Source organism: Bacillus rossius, chromosome 1 (genome assembly GCF_032445375.1).
Source record: "Bacillus rossius redtenbacheri isolate Brsri chromosome 1, Brsri_v3, whole genome shotgun sequence".
NCBI lineage: Eukaryota > Metazoa > Arthropoda > Insecta > Phasmatodea > Bacillidae > Bacillus > Bacillus rossius.
Genome location: NC_086330.1, coordinates 264,487,458 through 264,509,757, shown reverse-complemented (window position 1 = coordinate 264,509,757; position 22,300 = coordinate 264,487,458). Strand labels below are relative to the sequence as shown.

The following is a 22,300-nucleotide window of genomic DNA, read 5'->3' as shown; positions in this document are numbered from 1 at the left end:
AAGTAGAGACCCAGGAATTTCATGAGTAACAAGTCTTAAAATTTTTGGGTGACAGGCACCAAAATTCTTGGGTATAACTGGAGAAATTCTTTAGTAAAAAAAAAGTTTCTCTAGTTAAAAAACATAGATAACCAACCAAGTTACATGTTAATTTATATAAATATAATATAATAGCTACTATAAAATAAAATCCCAATTATATTCTTCTTACAACAAAACATTTTCAGAGAAGCTAATTATAATACTTATTTAATAGTAGTATTTTTTTAAGCGATAGTATTTATTAATAGTGGTAAATATTTACATCCATAAAATAATGAAAGGAACTATTTTCTTGCAAAACCCAAACACTCAGAATACTGGAATCATTGTCACTAGGTCATTTGGCTTGGAATAATGTTGACTGGGGTGGAAATGCTGAAGCTGGCATGAGTAGGGAAAGCGCCTGAGTTCTGGAACCAAATGCAAACAAAGCAACAGGTAGTTGCAGCAAGTGTCAAAGAGGGAGGCATAGCCACCCGGCCATGTGGCGGCTCCTCAGGTGGTTATCCTTTAAAAATAAAACATGGTGGGGTGCTCTGCTGGTGACATCACTGTCAGTGGCGGCCATCTTAGTTAATATTTTGGTGACTAGTAGCGCTGAAGTGGGGCACTGGTGTTATTTTAAAAATAAAAATCTGTATTATGGCATTGTGCCCCAAACCAGGGAATGCGAAACGGTAGGTTTTTGCAGTTGGTCATCATGTATACCAAAAGAAATAATGGGAAATGATTAGGGAATTTGATTTTTGTTTTCATTTCCATTATGTGTTAATAATTATTTGTCTTTATGTATCAATATTTTTTTGTGAACTTTAAATCATTTAGGCTACTAATGGTTTATGGGAGGGATGAGATGTTTATGAGACATATTAAGGTAAATATTTTTTTCTGTATACCAAGTTAGGTGACAATTTCAATGCTGCTGCTCCCGATCCAGATCATCCAATATCTTTCCCAATCGAATCCCGTCCCGAAGTAAAAATGTCATTCCCGTCCACCTCTACTTATTTTACATTATTTTATTTTTGACACTTAGCACCTAGATTTGGATTCCAGAGATATAATCAAGGTATTATTTGGGATTCGAATTCAAGATTTGAATTTGAGAAGACTGGGATTTAACCCATCGCTGCTGTCATTTTTGCACATGCTGATATGGCCACAGATCTCAAGTACAACTGCACCCCTATCGATAGCACCGACATTATTCATATGAACTGTAGTACTTTAAAGAATATTAATCACAATTATTAGTTTTAATTTTGAAAAATTATTTTTTGGTAGAATAACCCCAAATAATAATCAGCACACAGAGGTGTATAAAATTTATTGTTTATGTGAAAATTGTTTTTCATAAATATATATAATTTTTTATAATCAGTGAACAATCAATTGTGAAGCTTTAAATTAATCATGATTCTAATGGCAAACTTAACCGGGCAAACTTAATAAAGAGTTACACATGCTACAAATTTTCCAGTAGGAAAGGTTATGAAAAGAATTTTTCGAAGAGAAAAACTTGAGTGTGGTTGCTCGTGAAACTTACAATGCCAACCAGGTCTCCTCGGCCGTACTCCCCCACCAGCTCCTTCTTGCCGTTCGAGTGAGTGATCACGGACCGCAGTCGACCGCTGAGGACTATAAAGGTTGAGTCAGAGTCGTCTCCTTGCCTACACAACAAAAGCCACAGATCACTTACAACCTCCACCAACGATGACAACTGCATCTGTCACATTTACTGAGCAGGGTGGCTACTCTTTCAGCAAAACCAAATTCTAGGTTTTTCGCACAATATTTAAAAAATTTAAATTCTAAGAATTTTGATATAAATTTCATTTGTTAATATAAATATACATTGCTAATCATTTTGGTTATATGAGAGCTATAAAACCAAACCAGCCATTTAATATCAAACATCAACATTTTAATATTATATAAAATAAAAATGAATATTAAAAAAAATATCTCTAAGTATACTACTTCCATGATATGTGTGTTTTTCCTTAACATAATTTAGTAGTTCTTGTAAGTATTTAAACTATATGAGTAACTATCAACAGTAACATTTTAAGAAAAGACAGCATTGGTATAACCCTTTCTTGCCGATCTTTTTTTTTTTTTTTTTGAATTTGAATCAAATAATTAGAAATCAGTGTCAAATTTTTGTTTTATAATTTTTATTCAATTTTAACGAGGTTCTAATAAGTACATACATCAATAAATAATTTTTAATTTGAATTTATAATTATTTGCACATTTTAGTGTTTACAATTATTATTTAAAATAATGTCCAACTTATTACTTACATAATGGATTTTACACATCGTTATACACGTGTCATTAATAAATTTACATAAATAAGTATACATATTTTTATTTCTTGGCTTACGCATATTTAGCTTGCAAACAATACAGCTCACACATTTCATGGAGTTAGATCTATTTCAATTGTTATTGGAGGTCGAATATTTGTAGCCTACACCTGTACGTCATGATACAGTATTCTAAAAATTCCTTTTTTTTTTCTTTTTAATCGTGCACAGAAACACTTTGCAGTGGGAGGACTGGGAATGTTGTCGAGACTGCATGTTTCTTGAGCTACAAACTTCGCAAAGACCTCGATTAGATACAAAAATTGCTCAGTGAATTCCAAGATTGGCTACTCATACATCTTTGGGGACAGAGACACTAGTTTTTTCTTAGTTTTTCTCCTTTTCACATTTGTTGCTTCATTCTTCTTACAAGGTTTTCGATCTTCAGAATATTTTCTTCTGGGTTTTGTAACTTGATGTGACAGATCTCCTAAATTCCAAAAATGTTACATCATGATCATAAAGTAACTTGTAAATGACAAATGCATTTACAAATGCTATACGTATCCAGTATTCCAGAGAACAGTCTGTGCCACCACCTACTGGAGTAATCTACACATTATGAATTTTGAGTTGTAAAACTACCTCTCTACTTATTCATCCTTTTTTATTATCATTATTTACTATCAGAAAGTCACTTTAATACTTGTAGAACTAAATATGAAAAATAATTTTTATGATAAAAAAATCTTTATAAACGTGTGTGTGTTGTGCACGTGGGCGTGGGCGTGGGCGTGTGAATGTGTTTTTTACTCTCTATGCTGTACTGAAATTGTTACATACTGCATAAATAAAAAGAAAAAAATTCTACAGTAGAACCTAGTTTCTAAATATATCAAGAGGCCAGGACAAAAATAAGAAAAAACGGGAAAATGTAAAACGAGGGAAGAGTTCAAAAAATTTTTTGTCTCACTATGATGGAAACGATAAGCAAATATTCACCACACTAAATAAAATGTCAGAGATGCTTAAATTTTTATATATTAACTAGAACTTCATTAATCTCATCCAACTTTCAGTTCTACACAATTTTTTAGTTGAATATGAAATTCTTGGTTCATGAGTAAGAGATGTGAAAGAATGTTGAAAAGTCTCAAAATGTTCACTTTTTATGGTGAGCTTTTCTAACACAATTCATTTTTGGACTTTGTGTATAATCCATTGTTAACATTTAATTAATTTCATATTTTTATCAGAAATATTTCAATTAATCCAACACGGCTACTTTCAAAATGATTGATTACATTTAGGAACAGAATTAGTTAAATACGTTTCCATTTACAACGACTGGAAATTCAGTGCTGCCAAGTGCCTTTCCAAAACATAGCTAATGTAAAACGAACATCGCCAAACATGCACAAAAATGCCAATACTTACAGGAATTTGTTATGTTGCTTTAAAACTCATGTTAATAAGGGCACAGTAATCCATTGTTTGTTTATGTAAAAACCACATTTACAACTTTATTGTCATGCATAATACACTAGAGTTTAAAGGGGAGAGATATTTAATTGAACTTAATTTTCTCGTTCACATCATCAAATTTTTGGTCATAGCCATATGGTTTACTGTGGCATGGAGCACAAAAAAAAACTTAACACTAGTCACTTTTAACTTTCATTGTTCTTTTTAAACTTTTCTGATGATTTTACATTAAATGCAGTGCTGTTGCAACGTAAAATGCGGGAAATGTTTTTGCATAAAGCGGGAAAGTAATGCATTAAGATCATAGGAAATATGACGGTACAAGTAAAAAAATATGTAAAATAAGAATTCATTAATCCCAGGTAATTAAAAATTATGTTTTACTGTAACTGTATCCGCTAGACTGGTTAGTTTCTTTTAAGTACAAATTTATTTTTTTGGATTTTTTCTGAAAATGAGATCCTCCAGTCTTTCACGTGTCAAATTACAGTATTAATTTTCAGTTGTGGCTTCTGTTTACTATCATCACAGATGAAAATCTTCAGAAGTAAAAAAAACAAAAAAACATGAGAGAAGATATTGAGAGACAGGCTTCCCCTCCCCCTCAGCCAATGGTCATTCCATGGCAACCCATGTGTCACGTGACACATCCTCTGACGCTGAGTGGTTTGCCAGTACACGCGTTCAAAAATGGTATAAGTGATGCAGTCTGTTTGCAAGGCTAGTATTTTTTCAATTAAGCTGTAAACTAAGTTCAAAAATTGTATAAACGACACAGTCTGTAGGCATGGCGATCAGTTTCTCCACTAGACTCTCTCCAACTTGCTAGACAAACAGATAAATCTCAACAACTTTCATAAATTCACAGGATTTTCCGGCAATAAAAATATTCACACATTATTCAAGATTTCCCGTTTTTCCCAGTATAATGGCCAACATGAGTAATATTATGTATGCAATAACAAATACCCTGTTTAAAATGACAGAAAAGGAAACAGACCCAAGGTAATATTGTTGCTGTTATGTGACAGAATGTTGCACAATAAGCTAGAAATATAAAACCTGTATCAAACACGTACCAAGTATACATCTAGGGTCAAAGTTTTTAATGTGCATATTTATTAGATAAAAATTAACATTAGCAAATACTAAACAACACAAAAAATAAAAGATATTAAAACTTTCATATTCAACTTTACCACTTAATCAAAAACTACAAAAGACATCTTTGATTATTTTTATTTTACACTGATAGCTGACTATATTCACAAACAAGTATCAGCTCATGTTAAGTCTGGAGTTGCTACTGCAGACTGTGCGTTTGCTATATTCCTGCTGAGGATTCAACCCTAGAGCACATGCTCCCGGCACACTGGCACTGCTCTACCCACTTCTAACTGAAGGAAACTGACAGCTATCGTACAGTGTGTAGCCACATAAATCTACTAGTTAAAAGAGAACCCTGCATACATCATTTTACAGTGTCCTACGAACCACTTTAAAAAAAATGTGTTTAAAGTCTGGGTGATGGCATACCAGAGCATAACATTTTCCCCTCAAATCACAATCACTGAGGAATTTCTATGGCTTCCAGGTTTTAAAGTAAATTCCCTGACTTCCCCCGACTAATTTCAACCTCCCTGACTTTTTCCTGACCTCCCAGAATGTGACACCCTGCTAGAGTACACATTTTCACCAACAGAAAAATAACATTTTCACCTGTAAACGGCCCTCCCACTCTCCAAGAAGACCCAGTCGAGAGCAAAGTCCACTTGGCGGACAAAAGGGGACAGCCTTCTGACGACAGTGTGCGCTACGTGCAAGACCACGCGGGGCCTCTCACGCATGATGCTGCAGGCAAAGAACACAGATAACTGTTAGTTTTATCAATGTCGTATTCCTTACAAAATAAGTTTTGAACACACTAAGAACTAAAGCTAACAGTACACAACCAAACACTGACTCATTTTTGATGGCAGTAACTATGAGACGACTGGCTTTATATTAATTTGGAAAAACTATCGATACATTTAATAAAGACTGAACAAATGACTATTCCTTGCCATGTGGAACAAGTGGAAGTTTGGTTCTTCTAGTGTAATAATAATAAAAATAAAAGATGGTGAGAGTTCCACATGACCTCATACTACAATGTCTACCTGCATGCTTTCACAAGTATATGCAGTCAAATCCCTATGTTACAATGCATTAATTACCACCCATTTTCGAGAAACTGAAACATTTTTGCAAAAAATTCAACAATTCGGAACAAAATCTGTCGAAAAATTTTTAAGTGTGTTGCGCTGCATTTCTCTTGGCAAGCACTGCACTGTACATAGCACGGTGGACACCCCCTACCCGAGGTTGACTCTCTTCTTCATCCTCCGACAGATAAGGGTTCCATGGTGTCCAAAATCTCTGCCACTGGCCACTTTTGGATTTGCTACCCTCTCTGTTAGCTACTCTTATTATGACTTGGATTTACGCGATTTTGGATCTCTCTAGGCTTTGATTACTGTTTGTTGACTTATTACATTTTTTTTTTACTTAGAATCAGTTTTGCTTTAAAATTGAATTTTTAAACAGATATTTAAACATGCACATTTTTTTATTCAATACATAGACTTCTGATTGTACAAAATGAGTAGAAAGTATGGATGTGTGGGATTCCCAAATTAAGGAAAAGTTTCCGGATTGATAAGATTTATTTCTGTTGGACAGGAAAAATATTTTTAGAATTTTTTTAGGGTTATTCACATGGAGGGTTTTTATTTTCCAGTACATTCAGTGTCGTAAATTGAGAGAACACTATTACAGAAAAGACCGATTTAACATGGTTGGTCAGAGACATAAGAACAGCGTTACAGGTTACTTAATTTTACCGAGAAGACAGACAAAATATCAACTGTCATCTATCAGATAAAAGCTTCATATGCATCTGTAAAACATCACACAACATGGCTGGCTGGTAGTTAGTTTAGTTCAAAACGTGGCTAAGGAACTTGTAGAGATCCGCAAGAATAAATAAGGCTATAAATATGACATACGGAATCTCTTTACCTGAAATGCTGAGACATGTTTTTTCTAGTATATATATACAACCACCACCACTTGGATGCATGTTCGCCCCTTCACCCTTCATTGTAACTACAGCCGGCGATGTTTATCTTGACAGTTCAAACAATGACCTTTTTCAACTGTTCGGTTTATAAAAAAAAGTCACTTCACAGTGAAGTAAAAAAAAAACCTAGTATATCCCTTTTTCACCAAGCACGAAACAACTGCTCAACTAGCTGCCGTCTGTCTTCTCTTGCATTTCCCTTCTCTTCTCTTCATAGCATTCCACGTCTTGCCTACTCGTGCGAGTGATAAAGCGATGTTACAGCGCTCAACCTTCTTGAGCTCTCTGGTGTACTATATAGTAACGGCCCACATCTAATAAATTAACAATTTAATGAAAATTCCTTTCATTTTCATTATGATATCAGAGTAAAATGGAATTAGTGTTTATTAAGAGATACAGTTGCACCACGCATTACACCATGTTTATGCTCGTTTTGGTGACAGTAGGTGGACCAATATGATTTTATAGGTATCTTTCTTTTTGGAAGACTTCTGCAATTAACATAAATTTATATTTCAGTTTGAAAAATTCTCAATTTCTTGATAGAGATGACCGAACACACACACTTTGACATATACAGGTCAGGAGGAATTGGGGGAGTCAGTCGGTCAAATATTATGACCACCCCCTCCCTTCCCAATTCTATTACGACCCTATTCCCAGAAACCGTAAGGTGTCTTAACAAAGGAGTTTTATTGTAAAATGCATTTTTTGATTGGCAAGCACAGATTTTCCATTCTTACACAATAACTTTTCAATCTGATCTGTGATCATCGAATTTTAAGCATGCATTGCCATTGCAAAAGGGCCCAGAAAAGTTTTTGCGACTTCAAATTTTTTAATTTTAACACATTGCGAATAAAAAAATTTAAAACCTGTCATTTTAATAGTTGCTAATACTAATTTTCATTATTTCTACATACGTCATTTTAATTTTATTATTGGCAAAAGAAAGCATATATGGTAAGTTTGAATTTTAAAATATAAACTATTTTATGTGGATAAAAATGAGGAAAGTAAGTGTTAAACAATAAAACCATTTTTACTACTGTACTTACCTGAATTGAGGTCAACCTCAATAGCATGAGTAGGGGGAGCGAGCTGGTTCTGTGACACAGTAAACAATCAAACAGATGGGTGTGGCACTCCAAGAGGTGGGCGTGGCAACACATGTCCGGGTGGGGCGTGGCCGGGAGCCACGTGGAGGGAATCCTCAGGTGGTTGTTGACGTCATGTGGAGCGTGGTCTGCTCGGGCGACGGCATCTTGGTTCTAATTTAGGAAGCTAGGGAGCGCTAGTGTCGCGCGAAGCATTTATTTTTACACGTACAAAAATTGAAGGTATCGCCACGGCGGAGATTCAATCCGTCAACCTTTGGATTGGTAGTCAGCAATGCTAACCACACGGCCACGAGGCCAGTTGGAAATAATAATTTAAGATGTTGTATTAATGCTTATAAAAAATATATTTGGTTGTGGGAGTTTTAAAAACATATGTAGTCATCCATGTTAATTTTTTTAAAGTACTAGGCGGGAAATTTAAAATATAGTGTCGGCTCGTAGGCGGCCGCCATGTTAATTTTTTTTATAGAACTAGGCAGGAAATTTAAAATATAGTGTCGGCTGCTAGGCGGCCCGCATCTTTTTTTTCTCGTCAACATAGGGAAAACAATTATTTTGGCTGCTAGGAAGTATCCAGAATTGCCAACTTTGAAAATAAATTAATTTTATATATGACAATTGATTGCTGTAAGCCGCCATCTTGTAGCACAGCATACCAGGCCACCATCTTGTAGCAGAGCATACCAGGCCGCCATCTTTTTTCCCATTATAGTCATTGGTTTTTTCAAGTTTGAATATAAAAAATTATTTCTGCAGCCACTACTCTATGACTATAGTAGTAGGTGCCGAATTCAAAACACACACTAAGAAAGCAGCAATGTTTATTTTTTATAGTACTAGACCAGTAGAGTCATATTATGCTTAATTTGTTATGTAGCATGTTTGCCATCTTGGATACCACTATAATGAAAAAAAGCTATAGGCATTACCTATGCTTATAGCAATATTTATGTGTTAATAAAAATACTTTAGGTATATGTAGTACTAGTCGGCGAATTCAAACACCCTTTTTTATGTGTGTTAAAGACATATGTTCTCTTCTAGTGATATATTTCTATTGTTTTTCCAGTAATTAAATATACAGTCGCAATTACTAAAAATAAGTAATATTATTTATAATATATCACCCATTTTATTAGAAGTATTCTTATTACCTCACAACACAGTTATCATTATTCATAACTAAAAAAAAAAATTTTTAAAGGAATGTTGTTAATATATTAGGGATGGGGCGACCGAATCCAATATCCGCCGAATCCGCGGAATCCTAGTGATTCGAAGGTTCGGCGGGTCTGATATAGGATTCGTCAAAGGATTCGGTTTTTAATATTTACGGGAAAAAAATACAGTAAAACTCGCTTACGAGGTCCCGCATGGTAGGTTTTTCCGTATAAAGCGTTTAAATTGCCCGAGGTCTCGTCATTTACGCCATTAAATGTGTGATATAATGTCCGTTAAAATTTTTTCTGAAACTTCTTGTCTCAAATAATGGCACACGTTAATAAAGGCCTTTTCACAATACCGCGATGCGACACGATCTGGCGACGCGATGTAGCGAAGGCAGCGACGTAAATATATGTCGCCAGCTAGTGCACTTCATAATAGCGCGACGCGATTGCCATGCAGCTGGGGAAAAAAACCGAACCAGCCTGCACTCTGCTGGGGATATTTTACAACATGGTTGTAAACAAAAGTTTTTGGCGGTAATATTCAGATTGTTCTTATATTTGTACACTGACTGACTGGTAGAAGCATTTAATTATGGATATGAATCGCGAAGCCCATAATATATTTCTAACCAAGCATTATTTTTCTCCGTCTAATTACAATATTTGTTAGGTACTAGAAACATCGTACAAACACGGCTTTTTCTGAACTTCATCAATCAGACGCTCTTCAAAACTCATTTCAATTGAACAAAATCCACGTGTTGTTTACTAACATTACTTAGATGCATTAATACATCGTTTCTTAACTCTTGTTTTCAGTTCTTCTTCTTCTTCTTTACCACAATCTTGTTTCTGATTGGCTTTTATTTCTGACGTCATCAACGACATCGCCGAAGCGACGAAACAGCCTCGTCGCCAAGTGAGCTGTCGCGCATCGCGGGCGATGTAGTTGTGATTGGCTGGTTTGATATGACGTCACGTCACATCGTGTCGCGTCGCATCGCGGTATTGTGAAAAGGGCTTTTATGAAGAAAAGACAAATGAACAACAACATACGAAGAAATATGGATGATGTACTATAACTACAGTACAAACCCAATAGTTATTTTAAGATAATTACCATAAAAAGAACAAGATTCTTTGTAGAATACCATAATTACTACAGAAGCATGATAGCTACCATATTTGCACTATAGTTACTGTAACAACTGAGATGTATATTTACCGTGATAGTAATGTATTATTTATTTATGACATATTAAATTAAAGAACATTGTTAAAAAAAAAAAAAAAGATGTTTAACTTTGATATGTACGGTTGGCACATGTTGCTAAGAAATAATGCGATCTGAAAGAATGCAGTACTACTACGAAAAATGAAAATGGTACTCGTGGATTTTTAGGTTATGGCAGTCTCTTTCGTTTTTCAGTAATATCGGCCGAAAATTAACGAGCGTACTGTATCGGAAGTCGGCAGAAATGCTGATTCAACTATATATTGGCAAAATCGGCTTCTTCAATACAGCTCTACATTTAATGACATGAGTAAACATACTTCAGACTTCAGGATATTGAAAAAGACTTTAATTTCCATGTAGGTTTATTGTGTGTATGTTTTTTTTGCAAGTGTAAATTGAATGAAGTAAAATGTTTTTATTTTTATTACTTTCAATTGATTAAACTTTAATGACCAGTTACAGATATTTATGACACTAATTTTGAGGTTAAGCAATTTTACTAAAGCATTCCAGCCAAGCAGGTTGCCAGCGAGAGACGCTTCTCTTTTACTGGAAACACTATCTCCAATCGTACAGCTAATTTAACTCCTGAACGTGCAGAACAAATTATTGTTCTGAATGATATATTAAAGAACAGAATTTAATACTCTGTGACAATCTCTCTCAGAATTATTGTGCTGAAAAGTTGAAATGTTCGAACAATGTGAATGTACTTTTCAAATAACATGATTTTTGGTGCTAAGTTTGTTGAAGCTCAGTAAGGACTCCAGAAAAATTGACAACGGTGAAATTTTTCCAAAGATATGTTACATTTACACAAACATATACTTGGTATTGTTAGTTGGATGATATCAGTTACTAATGAACCAATGGAAACAGGTAAGATTCAATGAAAAAAATTTTTATTTTTTTTCTAGCAGTGCAAAATGTAAACACACTCTGTAAATAGTTACCCAAAATTAATAAGCCCACTTCATTTTAATACTTTATTCAAACATGATATTAAGTTTAAGATAAAAATAATTTCCCAAAAGTGTAACTGTACCACAAAAGCTCGAGCTCGGCTCGAAGTAAAATTCTTAGGCTCGCAGACCTCTAGTTATTTATAGAAAAAATCCTAACCGCTAATCTGTACTAAAACTGAAATTTCTCAAGAAAAAATTGTTGTCTTTATATACACTTATACCAGAAATGTACCAAACTACATGTAATAAAGTCAAGAGACTTTTAGTGCAAGCAGAATACATCTCACTTACATTATATATGTGGACATCATCTGTTAAAAGATTCGGGTTTGGGTTCGAGATTCGGCAATTCCATTCGAGGATTCGCGTTAGGATTCGGATTCGAGGAAATCAGGATTCGCCCCATCCCTATAATATATAGATAGTATTCTCTCTTATAGTCATTATATTAAATTTTTATATTGCCAATACTGTGTAGGTTATCCAAGAGAGCTCTCGCTGTGTCGCGAACCTCGCAGACACGTGGACACGGCGGCCCCCTCCTGTTTTAATAATAATAACCCAGACGGCCTCCCGCCTAGGGACCGCCAGCCAGCAGCGCTCAGAGCCCGTTAGCAAAGCCTTTAATTTATATTATTTAGATTTACCACAAGTTAAAATACTTTTTCCAAAGTTAAAATATTTATTCACCCGATTAAATATTATTTCTATATGCATTATTTCAGTTAATTATAAAATTGCATTTCAATTTAAAAATAAAATATTATGTGTAACAAAATTTTTTTACTCCAGTTAAGTGGCAGGAAGCTTTTGTGTGTGTGTGTGTTATTAACAGAGTAACAGAGTTACCTGTACCTGCCATTAAATTATTTCCAGGCAAAAGTAACTTGTAATACCTAATATTTTCTTCTTTTGCAAAAGTCTCGTTTACATATAGCTTCTTTTAAAAATAAAAAAAAAATTATGTATGTATAAATCTCACATCAGTTTTAATATCTCTTACGAGTAGCGCATTGCTACAAATTAGATTACATATTACGTGTGTCTTCCAGACAAAAATAACATCCTACGTGTTACAACAGTCAAAGAGTTTAAAAAAACTTTTAAACCAGACATGTATTCCCAATCACAGAAGGGGGGGGGGGGGGGGGGGGGGGGGGGGGCAGGCTAGAAATACTACGCAGATGATACCAGCCCGCCAAACACAAACACGTAGCTCTTTACACTTATTAAAAATTACTTGTGCCTGTATAGTATTTGCTATACAAATGTAATTTTTTCGCAAGTTAAATATTTATTCTCTTATTTAAATATTACGTGTGTCTTCCAGACAAAAGTAACATAGCAGTGTACTTTGATAAGAAGTTGGGCGAGAAATCTATTTACAACGCCGTGCCGTGTGCTATTTTACCTAAGTCAAGGAACTCGCCTAAGAGTGGAACACACTAAAAAAAGTACAACCCAGTGATACATGAAGTTAATAATCGCAGAATGCATGAGCTCAGTGTGTTCATTCTATATATCAACATACAATATGACTGTTACAAAATAAAACACTATGCTTTAATACCAAAAATTACACGATAATAAAAAAGTTACAGATTATGAATAGACATTATTAAATTAATTTAAAGTTATCGCTCAAAACATAACAATGTGTTTTGAAAAAATCAATAATATTAACAAAATTCTATGGCAGTGTATGCGACAGATACACACATACCAGTCACGAACACAATTGAGCAGAATGTAGATAACAAAAATGCTTCTTTCTCGCCATTCATAGAAATTAAAACGCCAGCAAAAACATAAACAATAAATTAATCAAAAATAACCCACAGCAATAGAACATGAATCCTCTTGAGAAAAGACTTGCTTATTGAGACAACAAGATGCAGAGAGTAAAATTCTAAACAAAATTAAGAGAAATAAAGAAAATTCTTCACAAAATAGGCTTCCATGTAAATAGAAAAAAATAACACACATTACAAAAAAACCTGGAACCAAAAGATAAAAACTCAATAACCACAAAAGCGATAATCTAAACAAGACCATCAACACTGTGAGAAAACAACCATAATACGTCTTAAAATAGTGTTAATGGAAAAGAATGCCACCCTTTAAAATTAACAACCAAAACCTTCGAGATCAGGCAACACTAAAACAAGCCAAACATAATCGCAAGAAAGGTAATAAAAATACTAATTCAGTAACACATTGAGGAAATAAAATAATAATGCAGACATGTAAGGACGAAAGCGCCTATTCCCTAAAAAAAATTAAACCTGATAAGTGTTCACTAGGCAATAGAGCTCTGTCACCCAACTACAGAATGCCAATAAACCAATACTGTACACAAACACATTCTACCCAATCATAAAAATAAAAACACCTATCTACAGGAATAATATAAAAACAAAGCTTCTCTTCAACATATAAAACTACCACACTCTTGAGGCAGCATAAACACTCCACCAAATGGCATGGCTCGAGAAACGACAACAACACAAATAAATACAAATGACCATAAAAACCTACACCCCATTACAAAATCTCCAAATGTGCTACAAAGCATCCGAAAAATAAGAACTGTCTAGCGTATACACAAAAAGGAAAGAACAACCGTATCACCAAATCCATGAACAACGCAGGGAAAGAAACAAAACCAAGACCTATTGAAAGGCCAGCGCTACATCCCACCCGCAGCACCCCCACTGAAGGAACAAGATATGTCTCTACAAGGCCTAACCAAGCACTTATGTGACACGAAATTAGAGGGCTGTTTTACTGTAAATCATTTCAAACAATGGGAAAAAAAAAAGTGAATATAAAAAAAACTTTAAAATGCTAACTAATATGATAAAATTTTACATTAGACAAAAAAATAGAATGATTTTTTAAGGAGAAACATAACTTTTTAATAACCCAAACTTTTACTGATATGCAAACATACGTTAAAATGTTTATGTTATAAATGTAAAATACATTTAATCATTGATACTAATATCCAAGCTCTCGACATAAGATTCACATTTTTTTTAATAAGAATCAAAATAAATTTTAAGGGTCGGTACAAACAGCGTTGCACAGTTTGGCGGCCCACGCGATGGCTTGCAGTGTTTGCCTGCCTCCGGCCCGCGTGATGTTAATTTTAAGCGCTGACAATTTTTACTTCACTTTTTTTTCTGCACTTTTAAATCGTCCTGGATTATTCGATTCCCGAATTAGCACATCGCGGATTAACGAGGTTCTACTGTATCTTTAAACAAAGTACTAGTACGTACTTTATGAAGGCATATACACTTTGCTACATGAAAATGAACATTAATGAATACACAGTGAACAATAATTTACATAATAAGACAGAATTCAGAAAAATACTTTATGAAAACATAAAACAGTCTATAATAAAAATTAACTCGCTGACTTTGCAAAACTGCCTAGTTTTTTTTAAGAAATGTGTATTGTCCTGTATTTTTCACACTGCACTCTGTGTTTTGCTGCTTCATCACGAAGACGACGAAGGAACAGTAAGTCCATTACCGACGCACCTTGTTCAAAATACTGAAGGGCGGTTTCGACAGCCTTTAGTCCCTCACTCACTATGTGATATTTTAGGAGTTTGTACGGTGAAGTCCTCATCGTCAATGTCTTCATCATTTTCCGGCAGGACTGGGGGTGGGGCGCGAGACAAAGGAATGCGGGACCTTGAACGAGTCTGCGCGCTGGGATTTTCCCCTTGTCAGGGTGTGGGTGAGTTATCCGGACTGCCGGGTTATCCGGAATGCCGGAATATCGAGTGCCGCGTTTTCGGGACTCTACTGTATTTAAATGGGAGAATAAATATTTAACTAGCGAGAAATTACATTTGTATAGCAAATACTATACAGATACAAGTAATTTTTAATAAGTGTAAAGAGCTACGTGGTTGTGTTGGCGGGCTGGTGTTATCTGCGTTGTATTTCTAGCCTGCCTCCCCTTATGTGATTGGGAATACATGTCTGGTTTAAAAGTTTTTAAAACTTGTTGACTGTTGTAACATGTAGGATGTTACTTTTGTCTGGAAGACACACGTAATATTTAAATTAATTTGTAGCAATGCACTACTCGTAAGAGATATTAAAACTGATGTGAGAAATATACATACATTATTTTTTTATTTTTAAAAGAAACGTTATGTAAACGAGACTATTGCAAAAGAATAAAATATTACTATTACAAGTTACTTTTGCCTAGTAATAATAATCAAATGGCAGGCACAGGTAACTCTGTTAATAACACACACACAACTTCCTGCCACTTAATTGGTGTAAAAAAAATTTTGTTACACATAATATTTTATTTTTAAATTGTAATACTATTTACAATTAACTGAAATAATGGATATAAACTTAATATTTAAACGGGTGAAAAATATTTTAACTTTGGAGAAATTACATTTGTATACAGGTACACGTAATATTTAAGTGTGGAAAAAGTATTTTAACTTCAGGTAAATATAAAAAATATAAATTAAAGGCTTTGCTAACGGGCTCTGAGCGCTGCTGGCTGGCGGTCCCTACGCGGGAGGCCGTCTGGGTTATTATTAAAACAGGAGGGGGCCGCCGGGGCCGCCGTGTCCACGTGTCTGCGAGGTTCGCGACACAGCGAGAGCTCTCTTGGATAACCTACACAGCATTGGCAATATAAAAATTTAATATAATGACTATAACAGAGAATACTCTCTTTATATGCACAAGACATTCCTTTAAAAAAAATATCTTTTAGTTATGAATAATGACAACTGTGGGTGACGTAATAAGAATACTTCTAATAAAATGGGTGATATAGTATAAATAATATTACTTATTTTTAGCAATTGCGACTGTATATTTAATTACTGGAAAAACAATAGAAATATATCACTACAAGAGAACATATGTCTTTAACACACATAAAAAAAGAGTGTTTGAATTCACCGACTAGTACTACATATACCTAAAGTATTTTTATTATCACAAAATATTGCTATAAGCATAGGTAATGCCTATAGCTTTTTTTCATTTAGTGATATCCAAGATGGCAGACATGCTACATAACAAATTAAACATAATATGACTATACTGGTCTAGTACTATAAAAAAACATGGCTGCCTTCTTAATGTGTGTTTTAAATTTGGCACCTACTACTATAGTCATAGAGTAGTGGTTTCCGAAATAATATTTTATATTCAAACTTAAAAAAACCAATGACTATAATGGGAAAAAATATGGCGGCATGGTATGCTCTGCTACAAGATGGCGGCTTACAGCAATCGATTGTCATATATAAAATTAATTTTCAAAGTTGGCTGTTCTGGATACTTCCTAGCAGCCGACACTATATTTTAAATTTCCCGCCTAGTACTAAAGTAATTAATATGGCGGCCGCCTAGCAGCTGACACTATATTTTATTTCCCGCCTACTACTATAAAAAAATTAACATGGTGGCCTCCTAGCAGCCGACACTATATTTTTAATTTCCTGCCTAGTACTTTAAAAAAATTAACATGGCAGACTACATATCTTTTTAAAACTTCCACAACACAAAAACAAATTTTTATAAGCATATATACAACATCTTAAATTATTATTACAACTGGCCTCGTGGCCATGTGGTTAGCATTGCTGACTACCAATCCAAAGGTTGACGGATCGAATCCACGCCGCGGCGATACCTTCCATTTTGTACTTGTAAAAATAAATGCGGCGCTCGACACTAGGGCTCCCCTAGCTTCCTAAATTAGAACCAAGATGCCATCGCCCGAGCAGACCACGCTCCACATGACGTCAACAACCACTTGAGGATTCCCTCCACGTGGTTCCCGGCCACGTGGTGCCACGCCCACCTCTTGGAGTGCCACACCCACCTATTTGATTATTTACTGTGTCACAGAACTAGCTCGCTCCCCCTACCCATACATTTTGATGTAACTCCACAGAAAAAAAAAAAATTTATTTTTCTCCTTCCTTTACATTAGTACCACTTTCACTACTCAATTTTTTTTATATTCTTCACCACTGCACATTATTCTCACAAAACCTACAGTGGTGTGCTTATGAACCATTATTTATGAGTTTGATAAGTTTAGCAAACTGTAAAAATAAGGGTTGTAGTTACTATCAGAAGAGTTTCTTTCTAGTTCTGAAACCTGAGATGAAGATGTGCCATGTTTTAGAAACAATCACTAGTCCTGTGCGAATATCAGTTCTTTAGTTCGAATGGAATACGAATATCAAGTTACTCGCAAATACGAATATCAAATTTAAATAGTGAGAATGAGAATTATAATTCCACTAAAAATAATTTTTCACGTCACATAACGACTTCTCGAGAATTAGACAAATAATACTAAAGTAAATGGTTGGTTAAGACAAGTCAAATACAATAATTGTATGGCAAATGTTTGTTAATACATTTAAACTATGAAATTTTTTTTTTTTTAATTATGTAGTTAATGTAACTTACCCTAGCCAACCAACCAACCTTTCATTTACTATTCGCCTTATTTTCTACAACCTGCTACTCCATATATTGATCCACAAAATTTTCACGAACCGCAAAATTGAGTGAAATACAATGTAATCTGTTTTACAAAAAAAAATTATAATTTTTTTTAAAAGTCTGTATTCTCAAATTAGTGATTGAATGAACTCAGATTTACATATTTAAACCCTACTTATTCATGAGTTTTCATTGCTAACGGCAGCCAGGTAAATTGTATTTTAATTCAGCAATATTACTAACACAATTTTTGCTAATTTCATCTGGAATCTTAAACCATTATATATATATATATATATATATTAGTGGTGTGCGGGATCCCGAATATCGGGAAATGTTTCGGGAGGGCATTGCTTTTTTTCCCGCCAGGAGGGAATAATATTTTTCCCGGTATTTTCGGGGAAAAAATTATATTTGTGACAGCGACCCATTTGGCCTACAATAAAAGGAAAAATAAAGAGATTGCTGTACAGTTTAATATAGATAACACGTTTATTAATGAAATTATTTATTAATGTCAACGTATATCCATGGGAAAACAAAATCCCAAAAAATTATATACATCACAATCTTCTAAACTTACATAACTGACTTAAATAAGCAGTCGAACTGAAATGCAAAGCTGAACGAGAAATTACTTTAATAGTTTGCCGCATTATTGGCAAATCCCGTGTATATTGCACATTTCGTAATTTTATATTTATATTAATGTTTCTGTTTACCGGAATTAAATCGTATTACGTCTAAAATTATTTCATCAAAAAATCAGGACAAAAACAGTGACGTAATTATCAGGGACAGCTGCGATTGGCCAGTGCGTCACTTAGAGGCGGGGTTATGCTACAGCCCACAGGAGATGGCAGCACCATCAATTTTTTTCCTGTGACGTAAATGGTGAAAATAAGATTAAATTGAATAATTTACTTTTCTGATGTTTATTTGAGGTCCACAATATTAGGGGAATTTTACATGGGCACGTAGTAATACATAATTATAGTAATATATTTTGTCATTTAGTTCACGTTACATGTTGGTTGTTTTGTTTGATTGTTTTGTAAACATGGCTGAAGAAAAGACGCGTATTTGAAACTACCGCAGCACATCAGGTCTCATAAGGCACTTGACTCAACATCCAACTGTAAAGTTGGAATATGAGACACGGCAAGAATTGTTAAGTTCACGGCCCGTTACGGCAAATTCTTCACAACCAGGTCCATCAAAACAGCAACAGATTGAAGATGGGAAGCCTTTTTTTCACAGACGCGAGAGCCAAACCCCCGATCGTGCATCTTCGGGTTTTTTTTTTGTTCATTGTAAATAAATATGGCGGTTTTGATAAAGGTAAAGATCATAAACCAAGCAACGGTATTTATTTGTACGCCACCATATTTTTCGTTTGCCGTGTGTCTGTGAATGTTGATTTTGGACAACTCATGATAACTAATGGTCAATTAGGTTAGGTTAGCTACATTATAAATAAGGTTCTGCGAATATTTGAAATTACCGAATTCGAGTTCGAATTTTTTGATATTCGATTCGTAAATTTGAATCGAATTCATTTTACAATAATTCGACTTGACATCCCCCTCCCCCAATTTTAAAAGAAATGTAAATGGACAATTACATCTTCCACTTACAAAAAATTATACATCGAAAGCCCTTATTTACATTACCGTTATTTACGTTTTCACGTTATTTGAACCATTTTATTTCTGTCCCGTTTTAAACTCATTAGATGTAATGCAATGAATTCCCGTTGTTTACAACACCCCTATTGCTTTACGCAGTTTACGCCGTTCGTTCTGATAAAACTGCTTACTAACTTAATTAATCCTATTACAAAGTAATCTGATATGTAAATCGTGTTTTAAAGACTTATTTAAAAGTTAAAAACTTAATCTTAAACGTCTCGGGAGTCGCTTTATACCGCTTATATAAACGTAAACAGCACCAGTTTGGTTGCGTTGATTCCTGTATTTCTGTATAGAGCGCACGCACGTATTCAAAAATTGATGTCGATAGCTCGCAGACTGAATGCACGCGCGCGCTCTGTCAGTAACCAAGTTAACCCGCACGATCGTTATGCGTATAGTTATAAATCACGTTCTTGTTACGGGTTTCTTTTCTTTTTTTTTTACTATGAATAAAATGGTTTTACTGCATCACTCATTAATTTAAATTATTTAGCTTGCTTTCGCAAAGTCTACTTTTTAAATAAACGTACTTTCCATGAAAAGGTCTTGTTTTTATGGATTACTTTACATTTTTTTTTTGCATAATAGTATTCTCCGTTCACTCTTACCTGAGTTTTGGAATAAACAAAGCCTCTTATAAACAAACATTTTCATTGGCTGTCGTCCGCCGTGCTCATTATTCGTGCCCAAGAAATAGTCCCTGGGGTTACGTACCATTTGTAAGTATTTTTACGCTGCTTTTTTTTATAACAATTGTTGTTATATAGCATTATACCGTTTCACCATTAATATCCAATACAGTTTAATGTGTCAGCAAGTATTTACTTACAATTATGTTAGCAGACGCTGTGTGTACAGTCTACAGTTGATACCCGGCGCAACAGTTGTATTTCGGATCCGTGCGCGCACGGTTTGTTATGGCTGACGCCGGACAAGGTTTTGTAAAGCACAGAATGGGAAAGCCTTTGAAAAAATCACAGAAAACTATTGTGTTGAATGTTTCTAAAACATTTTCAGACAAATATTCGGATCGTCGTGTGAACGATATCGCGAGTTTAAATGCGGAATTTACGAGTTTTTCGAAGAGCAGTGTGCTTCGTGCAAGGAAAGAATTACAGAACACTGGGGCATTAACAACTCCCGGGAAGAAAAGGAAACTTGAGTATCCTGTTATCAAAACGTGTGATGATTTTGTGAAGACGGCATTTAGGCGTAAAGTGCATAGTTTTTTCTTCGCAAATGAACCACCTACGCTGAACAAAGTGCTACGGTGCTTCCTGTTATATTACTTCGCCGTTATTTTATTAGCACCGACTGTACTGAAGTGTGTATGTTGCAACTAGTGCTTGGCACGCAAGAATAATTCAGCCTATCACTTGCTGACGCGGCGCAGTGATACAACGGTGTTTGTTTATTTCAAAACTCAGCTAAGAGTGAACCCACGGTCTCACCCCTAATTATAAACTTGATTTTAGAATAAAATGTGCAATGCTTACGCAATAAAAACGGTAAATTTGTTTTTTTTTTTTTTGACGTGATAACGTCTAATAAATCGATGAACGCCGGCTGCACGCACGAAAAAGTGTCCTGTTACGCTCATTGTCCCATTACGTTGTGTCCCGTTACGTTCATTGTACGATTGCGCCGCATCTATCTCTCTTCCACTCAATTGGAACAACCATCGATTTGACTTTTTCGAGGCACATTAAACTTGAAACACTCCAATTCGTTTCCTACTTTTCCTATCATCGTCCTATCCTTAACAGAATAACACAGATTGGAAGAAGTTAAATAGCAAACATGTATAAAAGTTATAGTTAAAATAATCTCTTCATTAAAGTAATAAACATATTTGAATTAATGAGTGCAAATAAAAGTAAACTCATCAATTAAATTGTAGATTTAATTTCACTTCTTTGTATCCATACAAAGTAGTGATAATTCAATAAAAATTATTAAATTTTATTCATAAAAGTATGCAATCATTTCATCAATGTTTCGTTATGACGTCACGTTAAACTATCGTCCGTAAACCGACTTTACAGACAACCAATTTTTTTTTTCTTTTGTACCACTTCCTTATGCTGTGATATTTTTATTAATATTTTTATCCTTGAAAGTCAAACATGCTAAATAAGGTGGCAAGTGAAGAGAGTTTTCTCTACAGTAGGCAACATAGTTACCAGCCGCAGAGAATTGTTGTTGCCACACCATGTCGATGAACTCACCTTTCTCCATGACAATTTGAAATGATTTGCGAAGTGATTTATAGACATATAATTTTTAATTTATTTTTTAATTTTTGAGAATCTGGTTGTGCTTCTTCAAAATAGTCTCACTTTAATTTTAGTTACTTATTTAAACTGTGAATTATGTGACAAGTTTTTCAAAGGAGGTATGTTAGAAATTTTTTATGATCTATGTTATTTTAATAAATATCCCCAAATTTGATTCGAAAAAAATTCGACACTCGTGAATTTTTTTGAAATTCGATTCGAATTCGATTCGAACTGAAAAATCACAATTCGCAGATGTCTAATGATAAATACTTTAAAACATTGTGGACGGTTGATTTGGTTAGGATAGCTACATTAAAGATACTGTGAAATCATGTAAATGGTTTCCTA

The 22,300-nt window shown here is 34.5% G+C and overlaps 1 protein-coding gene across 12 annotated transcripts in view; it reads right to left on the bottom strand.

Moving 5' to 3' along the window:
- LOC134527552 (neuropathy target esterase sws) overlaps window positions 1-22,300 on the bottom strand; it is a 231,478-nt gene that overhangs the window by 98,315 nt on the left and 110,863 nt on the right. For all 12 annotated transcript variants that reach the window (XM_063360331.1, XM_063360340.1, XM_063360330.1 and 9 more), the window contains exons 13-14: window positions 5,559-5,690; window positions 1,589-1,712 (exon numbers count right to left, since the gene is read on the bottom strand). In XM_063360331.1, coding sequence (XP_063216401.1) covers window positions 1,589-1,712; window positions 5,559-5,690 — 256 coding nt within the window. The remainder of the gene's footprint in view (window positions 1-1,588; window positions 1,713-5,558; window positions 5,691-22,300) is intronic.